The following is a 13698-nucleotide window of genomic DNA, read 5'->3' on the forward strand; positions in this document are numbered from 1 at the left end:
TGAGGTCTCTACAATCAAGCATCCGTAAGAACACAACAACTATGTGTGAAAATTGTGTTTTTTTCTTCCTACTCATCTCGAAACTTCGACGAACAATTTATCTCAAATTTTCACAGATTTTTTATTTTATGCATAATAAAAATGTTGAGATACACCAAGTGAGAAGACTGGTCTTTAAAAATTACCAATAGTGTCCGGTGTCTTTAAAGACACTGGGGTCGATTTCACAAAGAGTTAGGACTAGTCCTAACTTAGAACTAGTCCTATAGGAGATATTAAAAACGTATGAATGGTCCTAAGTAAGGACGAGTAACTCGTCCTAACTCGAGATAAGTCTTAAATCTTTGTGAAATCCACCCCTTGCCACCTTTTCGTAATTGTCAAAGACCAGTTTGCTCACTCTTTACTTATCTCAACATATGCATAACAAATCTGTGGAAATCTTATTCTTAAAGGCACTTGACACCTTTGGTAATTGTCAAAGACCTGTCAGTTATTACTCAATTGGTCATCGAAGTTGCAAGAGAATAACGAAAGAAAAAACCTTGTTGCACCAATTTTAGTGCTTTCGGATATTTTATGAGAAATTACCTCTTTCTCAAAACTAAGTTACTTCAGAGGAGCCGCTTCTCACGGTGTTTTCTACAGCTCTCCATTGCCGAGTCTTTATGATAACCATTATTTTAAGTAATTATTATACCAATAGTGTCCCCGTGATTTAATGAACAAAAAAGAAGTAGGCCTAGGCTAAGTAAGAAGTAAAGTATAGATAAGAAAGCGTTTAAATAAACAACAAGGAAACGATCAATCAGAAAATTGACGGGGAATATCTTCTTGAGAAGCACCCCCCCCCCCCTTATGGAAACAAAAACACAAAAGGTCTTGGCCTGTAATTCTACATGAAGTTTCCTTAGAAACGAAGTTCGAGGATGGTTTAGTTGTCTTTATTTACACTCGCAGATGTCACAATCAATCCCAGTATAGACTGAGTCATCAAGCATACAATGACACGCAGTACTATAGTTTGCTGGCCTGTGTATAGCAGTGGGCCATTAGCAGACCTTCTTTGCAGTTTGGACATTTTGGGTGAAATTCAAAGGTTAGCCGGAAATCAATATTTCCTAATTATAAACTTGTCATATAGTTAGCAAACAGGGGGCAGATGGCATTGTAGACAGTCGAGTCCATTGCAATCAGTCGTGTGTTGCTTTGCACTTCATTAAGTTTCATGCAACCATTTCGTTCTGCTTGTGGATATACTTTGAAGAAGTTTGAGTTGATTGTTGGTCATCTTCGTTACAACTTACCATGAAAGGCAGTTGCAGTCTCAAATAAAGTAGGTAAGGTAATATGACACTTTTTTGTACGTTTGCAGATCTAGAATTTGACAGCCGGAAGTAAATTTTGACTGAAATATTTTGCCAGTATGGGAAATGCACGAAGCTTAGTTTTCTGAGTTAGTTATAAAAAAACCTCTGACGTAGGCCTATGTAAACTTTGTGTTACCATCATTTGTATACGTCATGTGGTAAAATGATGTTCAAAAACAACAAAAGGACCAGATCACGAAGAGAGTTAAAGCAAATTGCACTTGATCGTTTTGTTTCCCTTCCAGGGTGGGGCCAACCAAGTGATGCTGTTGTGTGCCAGATTTTGTTCTTTATTAATTTACTCATTTTCTTTAAGTTTTGTGTATTTTCTTTTAATTAATAAGTTTCATACAATGTTCATAGTGGCATAACTAGACATTTTCATTCGGGTGGCCTGAGTGATGGAACAACGACGTAAAAATGTTTGGCTGATGGAGTTCGTGTTTTTCCTCCTTTTCGGGAGTGCATTTGCTTTCTCCGACTATTATTGTGCATTCCTTCGAACTCATGAGGGTAAGCAACACTCCCACCCGGACGTCACTGATGGTAAATGCATAATGCGTACGAGAGATGAAATTGTGAATCATTCGTACATCTTCAATACATTTATTGTGAAGTTTTAAAGTAAACTTTGAGATGTTACGTTATCTTACGTTACCACATCAGACAATGCCTATTAATTGTTTAAATGGCCGCGTGCGGTTTCATCATCCTACCGACCACACCCTTTTGAAAAATAAAATGTACGATACATCCAGTCGTGTCTATAGACCTTTATCACAGAGCAGCCATCTTGAATGTTTCCCATTGATATCAACGTAACCAAACCGAGACTGGAAAAAACCTGAGTCTGGTTCCTATTTGCAAAATGATTATTAGCATTCATTTTTGTAACTCGATATCAAGGAACATGACCAAGATGAAAACATCATGATAAAGGTCTATTATAAACTCATCTCATGCAGTCATATCAATGGGATGTGCTAATCCATGGTTCGTTCAGAATAGCCATCTCACTGAGGATGACTTTATCTTTAGTCACTAATGTCCTCATCAACACAATATAGCTGTCGACACTGCCTGTTATAGTGTATGATGGTAACTCTCTGTAGACATACAGAACACTGGCCTATGTAAGGGTTAACATACACGCTTATAATGCATCTGTCGTGCCTCCTACATTTACAAAATGTTTTAAATCAAATTCCGGAATCAAGAATGTTCACCTCTCATTCTCAACTGCATGGACTAAAATTAAAGCACAGTTTGCGGAGACGGAAATAAATTGAGCTCAAAATACAGGTAGTTTATCAAACAGAACTGTATTTTTAAACCAAAATGGTTAACTCGTTGTAATAATCTATTCTTGCAACATCTCAAGCAAGGCGTACATTCTACTACGCCATACCATTGCCCGTTGCGTTCTTCGACACACGGGAAACTAGTTTGTAAGCCCAAAATGTGACAATTATTTGGCATGAACCTGCATGTATAGAAAGGCCTACATTTTGATTGATTCCTTAAATGTTCTTGTTTTCTTCAATGTCTAAATGCAGATGATACTCAGTCGTCCTTTCAAGAAACTTATGTGAGTAAAACGAGCGATGACGTCATCAACATCTGAATCCTCGCATCAAATCAAACTGAGAAATCGACTGATGTCATATTCATCGGATTAGTGCAAAGAGCAACAACCATGATATCGTTAAGAGAAAGTGCTTATTCAGTCTATTTATTGGCGCTAATATTCTTGAGTCTTGTTATAAGCAACACTGCTATATCTTGCCCCAATAGATGTATCTGTCGACGTGGCTTCGAGGTCGACTGCGTTGGTATCCGTACTGCACGGTTACCATCCGACCTCCACTCACACACACGTATTCTTCTCCTAAGCTCCAACTTCATAACCTCCATCAATGAGGAATACTTCAATGAACTTTCAGACCTGAGTAAGTTATACCTGGACGGGAACAGAATCTCGCGGATTCCTGATTTCTGCTTTCGCCAACTTGAGGTGTTAAAGATACTTCTGCTGAGAAACAACAAGCTTGTTACCATATCGAAATACACCTTTTATGGTTTGGTTGGTTTGATGGAGCTGGATTTACAAGGGAACCGGATAACTTCCATAAGTAACGGTGCTTTCGATGAATTGGAAATGTTGAAAGTATTGCGCTTGAATGACAACAACCTTAAAGTCAGTGTTCCCCCTGGAGTATTATTTGGAAACCCCATGAGCTTGATACACCTTGATATCTCAAATGTTGGCATGACGTCCTTTCAGCAATACATGTTCTCACGGCTCGGCAATCTCACATTCCTAAATGTGAGTTCCAATGCGGGTATCCCTTTGCACACGCCTTCCTATTTCAGCAGCCTACATCGCCTGGACACACTCGTCATGCAAAATTGTGAACTACGCTATTTAGATCCGTGTGTTTTTGCTGGCCTCAACAACTTAGTTGATTTGCAATTGGATTCCAATTCCCTCGAAGCACACTTACCATTGGCGTTACTGAAGAACATGGTCTACCTTAAGCGCTTGAAGCTAAACAGTAATAACTTGATACATCTTAATGAGAAACTATTCGATGCCAACAACAGACTTGACTATGTGCAAGTGGCAAACAACCCATGGCATTGTGATTGCGGACTGCTCGGGATGAGGGCACGTTGGCCAATACAACCGCCCATCTTCCTACGTCACAGGGGATTCGTGTGCCAGTTTCCGGACGCTTTACGTGGTAGAGATCTATGGAGCGTGCCTCTTCTCGAGATGTACGAATCTTGTGCTGCAACCATTTATCAAGTGCTGGCGATTACTGTGATGTCTGATGATATAAATGCACAACATATACATTGCCCTGTCCCTATCATGCCTACCACAGCGTCGCATCTAACTTGGTTCACTCCAATGGCAGAATATATCACTTTTCAAACACACATAAATGGCAATGGTTCATTGAAGTTCATACCCTCGCATAAACTTCATGAAAACGGTACCCTCGAAGTCGAGAGGATTCAATCCGGGACGTACATGTGCTCCGTGTCGTTTGACAATGGCTCCCACCAAATGGGCATTGTCAATGTGGAGGTTGCTCATCCACATATAGAACCAGGGTTAATAACTGAACCACCTGAGGTCAATGTCATTGAGAAAGATAGTAAGAATCATGCACTAAAAGCATTCCTCGTGCTTTTTGTGTTGGGGTTTGTAGTTCTAGCTGTTGTAGCTATTCTTCGCCTGCGCCGTGGCCGGTTTCTATCCGTACAAGGGAAGTCCCCATTGATTTCAATCGCCAACATACGCTCCAAAGCAAAGACAACTCGACCTACAAGTGAAAGCGTAACGTATGATTACGCGTACGCACATCCCCGAGCAAACATTGATCTTGCTGATGAGGAGAATGCGTACGCAGTCGGCCCTCTCTGGCAAGATCGACAACAACTCACTGGTGTGTCGCACATGAGACCGCCATCAAAATCAATGCATGAAAGAGGTCCTAAATACTACAATGACTGGGTTCGTAATGCGCTGCCCCGGGCTTCTAATTCCTTCTCCATGGGAGAAGTTAATGGGTACATCACACCGAGTCAGGTAACTGCTTACTCTCTGAGTGTTAAATCTTGGAAGCAACGATTGCATAGGAAGAGTGAGCATCAACAGCCATTGACTAAGCAAGCAACAATCAGACCAGACAGCGCCAATAATCGGTACCTCGAAGTTCTTTAATAGTGCCCTGAAATGTGTGAATATGATTTATTTGTAAAAATATATATAATGTGTGAATGTATGCAAGATTGTATATCAATATGTAAATCTTACCCTTTAAAATTTAATTTATATGGAAATAAGTATATTTTTAACTTATGTTACTAGAGTGAAAATAAAAAGGTAGGTAGGAACTAGTTGCTAAAACTGAAATCATTAAAATTGCGGGAATTATATTTCTGTGTAGAATGTAGGCCTATATAGCGTGTTTGGAGTCAGTTAGTTTATCCCTTGGTATTACTAGTAGTATATTGCTACATTGCCAGTTATCAATTTGGGTCTAAAGTCAGGTCTGTTGCGTATGGAATTGGAGCCAAGTTTTTTTTTTATGGGTTTGAAGCAAAGTAGGTTGAGACAAAGTTGGTTGCTGTACTTTTGTCATTAGCATATTCAAAAGGTCATTAGCATATTCAATTATGTCATTAGCATAATTCAATTCCAACAGGTGGCTGTTTTCGTGATCAGCATTTTAAACTTTCCGGGAAGCTTTGATTTGCCCCCGGAATGTTAGGCGTCAACGTAGCACACCGTTTTGGTCTCAAACGCTTAAAAATTAAAGGCACTGGACACTATTGGTAATTACATAAAGTTGTAAAAACTTACTTTGAAATGAGCAATGAAGAGCTGTTGAAAGTATAACACATTGTGAGAAAGGGCTCCCTCTGAAGCAACATAATTTTTGAGACGTTTGTATTGTTGTGCATTTGTTGGGATACACCAATGTCAAATTGACAATAACCAAAGGTTTCATGTGCAATTGAACAAGGAAACGAACAAAATAAATGGCTGGCTGATTATGAAACTGTTAACGTGGTTGACAATAAGTTTGTTAACAACAATTTGGTTAAAAGGGGTGAATATTGGCCTTAAATAATTATTTCCGGTGACCAACACGACTCACCTTGGTCGTTCGTGAAGCAATTCCTGGGGTTAACACGCGTCATTTGACCCGGTTTACCCATCAGAAGGGAAGCTACACGCCCACGCACCCATATTAAATGAAGAATACTCATTTACTAAATAAAAAAAACTATTATGAAAATACTACTGATAAAGAAATAGTGAAATAAAAGTTGAATTGATAATAATGTAACTTGAATATTGTAACTTGTGGCGCCATGCCCTACTCATTTTTTGCTAATAATATTATAGGTTTTCTCGGTCAAATTCGGCAAATGATGAGCAGTCAATTTCATTTTCATGCGTTCGAATTAAAGCTGTTTTGCTTCTCCAGTTGTTGCTGCGTTTCAAATTCAGAATTCGTTTATTCAATTTCGTTTTGAGTCGAGTCAGATTCCTTATAACTCTGTTCAATTTAGCGTATCGTCATTCTATTTCATGACACACTATACACGCCTCAATAAGCGTCTGCGAACTTGAATGCTGCTTTGATGATTTCTTAAATTGAATGCTTATTCTGTTAAATCGAATGACGCAACATTACATTTGACTAATCAAATAATCGAATTACCCTTTTCAGTAGCATTCGATTTCGCGCTAAAAAGAACTTCTTGATGGTTAATTAGCTGCTCATTAATTTTGCCGAAATTGACCCAAAAAAACTATAGCAAAGCAATTTGTCAAGCAGTATTTCTGCTTAACAGCTTTATGAAATTGGGCTTTGATAACGAAGGCCAATGTCTATTTTAGATCTATCAAACGATTTAAAAAATAAAGACTGTGGCTATTTTGGTTTATTTGATGAGCTGATTTCCGAGAAAATGCATACTGTGGGAAATAATAACTGGGGAAAGAACTTATTGTGCTGTCAAATAGTATTAACGTTAATTGTTGATATTGAGGGAGCCCTTTGCTCACACCATTGGTTGTTAGGGAAGTTTGTGGCTTGATAAGTTGTGTATGGTCTGTGTGGCATTATCATGAAAAAGAAGCGGGACATTACATTGGTTGAGGAACTCGCGGTCTCTGATATTGTTTTCTTCATTTTGGGGGTTTCTTATGTGATTCACTTTGGCATTCTGATTTGTGTTGTGCGTATCTCCGTTGTGCTTCATGTGCTCATGGCGCTACGGAGTCTGCAGCCGATTTCACGAAACTCTAGGATTAATCCTAACTCGAGTTAGGACGAGTAACCCGTCCTAACTTAGGATGGGTTCAATTCTTCCTACGTATTTGGATGCGGGACTCAACTCGTCCTAAGTCCTGAGATTAATCCTAAGTTAAGAGGAGTTTGGTGAAATCGACGGCAGGAGTGGTAAAATGACAGTTGCAGTTGAACAGTTTCGTTGAACAGGCCCGATACTTACAGGAGGCAGCTAACGGTTGCCTCCATGCCCCCCTGGTCATTGCCTTGGTGCCCTTGAAATGCTACAGTAGAAGTTTACAATTTCCTCATGAAGTGCCTGTTACCAATGAGAACATGCCTTGGTGCCATTGATCTTTCAAAAACGGTCACTTAAAACAAAATGAAGTTGGGTCCCTTCGTACAAAAATGCACATGTGTACATCAGCCGCCCTCACAAGTAGGCCTACACCATTTTGCGTCTCCAACGAGTCTGAAAACCACTTAGCAGATATTTTCTTAATAGCTTAATAAAAGATTCGAATACAGGTTCTGCAAAGAGTACTGATACTTTTTTTCTCTTCATAACTTTGGTGTGTTTGTAAGAAGTTCAGTGTACCCATGATTGTGGTTGTGCACACGTGCAATTTGCACGTGCAACAATAAGGACATTGCAGATTGGAAATGGTCAAGTTACAACGAGATTGTCATCTGGCCATTGGTATGTTCGCTCCAATTTTCTCACTTTAATTTCAGTTTCTGTTTTGCACAAGAAGTGCTTCGTGTGACAAAAGATAATGTAGCTTTCCGGAAACCGGCAGTTGTGTTCAATAACATGTACATCCGGCCGGTTAGGACGCACTTTGCCTTGAGTTTTATTTCAACCATTTAAGTGTAACTGCAGCACTCCATTATGTCACCTCCTGTCACGATTGTGGTATCACGGCTCCTTTGTGACAATCTCTCTCTGGGTGACACTTGTGTGATCACGGCTCCTTTGTGACAATCTCTCTCTGGTCTGACACTAGTGTGAACGGTCAAGTGATACGCAGCAATGTAACAGTAGTCATCCTTTATCAATATGTCTGTTCGGAGTAGTAATCAATTGGAGTTGAGGTACTTTGTTATCGGCTTGTTTCTGTGTTTCTATGCTGTCAGAGCGATCACTATCAACAGAACAATTGAAATCAACACCAAAGAGGTGGACAGCATTGTCCTGCACTGCCCGTTAGATACACCGTTTGGCCACCATGATGAAGCCCATCTCGTTGTACAGTGGATTACTCCAAAGTTTATGTTCGTCTCCCAGACGTCTATCGACAAGGACAGTGGAATGTTCATAGGAGACCACAGGTTGAAAATAACATCAAATGGTTCGCTGGTAATTCAGCCACTCTGTTACCCCGACTTTGGAGATTATCAATGCATTGTATATAGATCGAGTACAAACGGTACCCGACTATTTATCTCGGATGCAACGGTGTCTTTAAAACTGCACGTGGATTTAGCAAAAGAGTTTAACTGTAACTTGACAGCATTTGCCGACTCAAGCAATAATTACATTACGACCACGGTAGGAATAGTGTTGTTTATAAGTGGCGCCATTTTTGGTATCGTGTCCGTGTTTTGCGTGTACCGTACAGTACAACGATGTAAGTTAATGTTTTACCGCAAGACAGTTGCACGGCTTCGCAAAGGTAGCGTTCATGAACTATCTGCCCGAGCTGGTTCAGTTAAGAGTCAAGTCAAGAAAACTTCCACACACACAAATGTCGCACCTGAAGATCCCAAAGAAGCCTTTGTTATGTACACCAACCCACTACAAGATGAGCCTAACTTTCATGGGTACATGGCTGATCCATTTCCCCCATCTCCACCACCGAGACTACAGACCCAAAACAGCAGCCTGGCGGTCTCGCAAGAGTTTCGTATAACACCCGGTCTAGCATTTGCAATTCACGCAAGCTCACTTCAAGAGCTACACACTACTGGCTGTGACGATTCGCGTGATAGATTCCACACTTGGAATCCAAAGAACCGATTTAAAATAATTGACATGCATCCGATGGGTGTCAAAAAAGATCGAGCACATGACAGTCCTAACGCGAAAAACATTCAAAAGAACCACATTTCAACCTCGTCCTCAGTCAAAACGCCAACCTCTTCTTGTGACTATGAAAATATATCTTTTGAACCTCCATCATTGGTAGTTGAATCAGAAGACATGTACGAGGACTCAAGGAGCAAATCCAGTGATCCTTACCTCATGCCGCTGAAGACACACCGGTCGCTAGTAGACTTCCCCCTACCCCCACCACCACTGACATCGTCTGAGTGTTTAGGAGCGGACAGTTGCTCTCATGCAAGCCTACCGCTACCACCGCTACCATTGGACAATGATACTTGCGACCCACACATTATAAACACAGCCAGCAAGGGGTGTATCTTAACATTGCAAAATACATGGCCAAAGCGTGTGTCATCGAAGAGAAGATATCACTCCATTTCAGGACTGGAACAACCCGATTACCTGGAAATAATAGCATCAGCAGACTGCATACATCTCAATAGTAATTAGGCCTCGATTTCAGGCATTTCTTTGACACCTTTCAATTTTTTCACAACTCAATGTTTTAGCAAACATTCCAAAGATTTGTTTCGGCTGTAAGACTGTCATTTTCAAAATCATGGACTCCAATTAAAAAATGGCAAACATTAATGCTCATTTGAACTGTTGTACTCGGCAAATATTATTACCCATTTATAGCCATTTGAAAAGATTCTATGCCTCTTTTTTCAAGTTTTGTGGTCTTATATCAGAATTGGCGGCCATTTTGAAAAATGGCCGCCAATGCAACTAAAAGTAAGTGCACGAATTTTAAATTTTATCCGCAAGACTATAAGCGATTTATTGGTTTCCAACAGGTATCAGGCTCATAACGATTCGTGTTTGTGAACCATGTAAATAGATGTGCGAAAATCCTATTATATAATTATGTTAGTTTCCTGCTTCAGCTAATTAATAGTCCTATTTCAGGCCACAATTTGTACGTGTACATCTTTTTATATTCTTCCTTCGCTATGTACAAACCTTATAGATGAACTCAAACTTTTCCACCAAAGCAATTCAGTAGCCAGGCTAACATTAAACACGTATCATAGAGAGTTCACTTTGAACACTTCCGGGTCATTATTGATCCGCATCCGGGTCCCGTGGGGCCTGACCCATTATGGATCAGTTTCTATGGCCTGGGGTCGATTTCACAAAGAGTTAGGACTAGTCCTAACTTAGGACTAGTCCTACGAGATATAGTTAGGACGAGTATATGGTCCTAACTCGAGATAAGACTAGTCCTAACTCTTTGTGAAATCCACCCCTGGATGTGTAAAAGACCCAGCTATTGGTCAAAACAGCAATTAACCTTATAATCAACTATTTGAGAATAAAAGCCAATTTTGCTGGCATTGCAACGACTACCATGAAATCTGAAGAATTTATAGCACAATAAGTTGTTTCTTATACTGAGGCCTACCGGTACCTGGTGTGTTGAACTTCTCCTTATTAAAGTCTAGGGTTTGAAGAGCATTTTTTTAATGTGCCGCTAAATAAAGATCAATGTCACAAGATTTGAATAATTGAGCTGACCAGAGAATTTATCAGGTTAGCTTCAATGGTAACGGTAGCATATTGCTGCGACATGAATAAAAGAAATCTCTCTAGCGTGCACTGTAAACAATATCCGTAAAGTTTACGGCACTTTACCTTGCGGCTAGGGTGGCAGGTAAAATGCCGTAAATTTCATGGTGGAAGTTTGGTAAACTGTGCCTTGAAGGGGTAATTTTAACAAAACTTCCACCGTGAAATTTACGGCACTTTACCTGGCACACTAGCTGCCAGGTAAAGTGCCGTAAATTTTACGGGTATTTTTTACAATGTACGTACAACCTTGGATATCATGTACGTATACGATCGTGTTCGTACACGATACGTTTTGATGTATCGTGTACGTACACGATAAATCAAAACTTATCGTGTGGCATACATACGCTTCCGTACTTATGCCCCATTCGGCTTCCGCCATCCTCTACCGTTCGAATCCAGGTATGCATACAATCGGTCATCAAACTCTAAATGTTTCAAATTACTCTGAATGTTTCGAATTACTTGTTTTCGTGTTCACCAGGAGGGTATAGAATTCCACTTTGAAATGATGACTTCTGTTTGAAAGGAAGGTGTAGGTCGACGTTCGGTTATCACTCCTAAATTCAATGGCAAAACATAACTTTTGGTTATAAGGCTACACAGCTTTCGATTATAGTATTATTAAAAGCCTAAAGCATTTTGGTAAACAATTCACGAGTCGATGTATTGTGGTTCTGGAAATAGACATCAATTTTTATGCCCAAAACAAGCAATACCAAAGGTGTTCAGTATACCTTTAAAACCTCCTTCATTTTCATCTTCTTCGTAGAGAAGCTGTGTTTGTAAAAACTACATAAACACAGCTGAACAAGATCTGTGCCCAATTGCACGACTCTGCTTACCGCCGAATTCTGCGCTTACGTTCACGATTCCCCGCTTATATGCAAGCGCCGAATTTCCTTGCTACCCTTGTAAGCGTAGAATGCCTAGTAACGTAGAGTACGCCGCACGCGCATAGGCCATAATATTCACCGCTAAACCGTGAAATACGCCTGCCGTGTGAGCTGCTTCCGTAAGCGCCGATTCTGTGCTTACGGTAAGCAGAGCCATGAAATTGGGCCCAGTACTGAACAAGATGCAGAGGTCTATTTCCTTTTTGTATGGCTCTGATTTTCGCGCTATTGCAAACTCTTGCAAAGTGAGCAAACAAAAACAAGAGCTAGAGCGTGTTATTGGAAGAACCACAGTCAAGAATCAACACAAAAACAACTCACTGGATGTGGGCTCGGGAAATGTGACCCCAATATCCGGTTACCAACCGATTGGTTATTCAACCAACCACAATGTGAAGACTGGTTCCGATGCATACCGAACTAGTTTTCAAACCACACAGATGGACATGTTCATGAAGACACATGACTTGCAAACAATGGTAGTTTCGGTTTTATTTTAGAGCGGAAACCGGCAAAGTGACTTCCCGTTGCAAACATGGTGAATCGTTACTTCAATGGTCCAAAAGGGCAAAAGCAATGTTTACCACACGCAACGCAAATACTCAGTGCTAAAAGCATCTCAAGGAAGAGTCTATACACCTCATAGAAAAAATAGAAAATCTTTTTTTTTTTTGGGGGGGGGGGGTGGTTGGGGGGGGGGGGGGGCTGATGCATACAAATTGGATGGACTCTTTTGTTCCTGCCCATTAGCCTTGAGTTGTTCGCCCTGATTTTTGTGGCCGTCCGTTGCATGACCCGATTTCTCCGAAAGCACTTGTTGACTGTTTTTCTTATAGCGAATGTTGATAGGTAGGCTATACGCCGTATCGTTCATAAGTCATAAATAATTACGAATAGTAACTTAAATCACTCGTGAACGATGAATTCAGTTACCATAAAGTCACAACTGTATGACTTAAATATCTCATGTTTATGAATTGGCAATCGTAAGGTTTTCTTTCGCCAATTCCAGTTCACACAAAATTCTACGATCAACGCTCCTTCAAATAATTATGCTTCTCCTAGACCATGGAACTCTTTTCCCAACAATATCAAAGACTGTGCCACGCTACAAACATTCAAATCTAAACTTAAAACCCATCTTTTCAATCACAGAAGCGCTGAGAGACTTTATTTTGTAATTATTTGCGCTACAAGGCCACATAAACAAAAAATTGTTGATCGTCTTTTTTTGCGGATAGGAGAGGAAGGGAGGTTTTTGTTTAAAGTTTTTGTTTAAGTTTTGTTGACATGCCAAATATAAAATCAAGAATACAGAAATCATCACGATCACTTTAAAACAGAGGGTTTGTGTGTTTTTGATGTTTTCAATAGTTTTGTCAAACAAATTTAACTCCTAGATGACATTTTCTGTAAACTTTTTCAAACAACTAAGCACAGTGTAGCCCAAGAATTTGAAGAATTGTTCTTGCTTTGCCAACATGAATAAAACCTTCTTTAAAAATCTTTTCAAATCTGTACATTTTGAAAAAAATATCAGCTGAAAAATCTGGGCAGTAAAGTATAAAGAGATATCCAGACATGGGGGAAAAAATGGGGTCGGGGTGTTTTGAACGGTCGGGCGGGGACGATCAACAATTTTTTTTGTATGTGGCCCAAGAACTGTTTATTATTATTATCGTGACTTGTGCTGTTCATGAAATAAGTAAGTCATAATAAAATTGTGACTTTTTTCCAACGGCTCTTTTGTGTGTATAGATCATTCTGTTTAAAAAGAGCAAAAACAAAAACTCTAGCACTTGCCACAAATCATGATAATGCATAATAAGTTACACTGCCTGATGGACTTGTTTAAGTATCACGAACCGACAATAATCCATAGCTTTTAATCAAAGTTAAAATTTAAATAAAGCCATAGGTGTTTGTTGTAAATAAAA

General features: G+C 39.8%; 2 protein-coding genes across 2 annotated transcripts; both read left to right on the forward strand.

Annotated features, from left to right (window-relative positions):
* Positions 1-662: 662 nt before the first annotated feature.
* On the forward strand, positions 663-5720 carry LOC117287552 (leucine-rich repeat and immunoglobulin-like domain-containing nogo receptor-interacting protein 2). The gene has a single exon (XM_033768204.1). The coding sequence runs from the start codon at positions 3067-3069 to the stop codon at positions 5101-5103; it is 2037 nt and encodes a 678-aa protein (XP_033624095.1). The 5' UTR covers positions 663-3066; the 3' UTR covers positions 5104-5720.
* Positions 5721-8072: 2352 nt separating this feature from the next.
* Positions 8073-10028, forward strand: LOC117287550. The gene has a single exon (XM_033768202.1). The coding sequence runs from the start codon at positions 8247-8249 to the stop codon at positions 9741-9743; it is 1497 nt and encodes a 498-aa protein (XP_033624093.1). The 5' UTR covers positions 8073-8246; the 3' UTR covers positions 9744-10028.
* Positions 10029-13698: the final 3670 nt, after the last annotated feature.

The sequence above is a fragment of the Asterias rubens genome, chromosome 2, assembly GCF_902459465.1.
Source record: "Asterias rubens chromosome 2, eAstRub1.3, whole genome shotgun sequence".
Taxonomy (NCBI): domain Eukaryota; kingdom Metazoa; phylum Echinodermata; class Asteroidea; order Forcipulatida; family Asteriidae; genus Asterias; species Asterias rubens.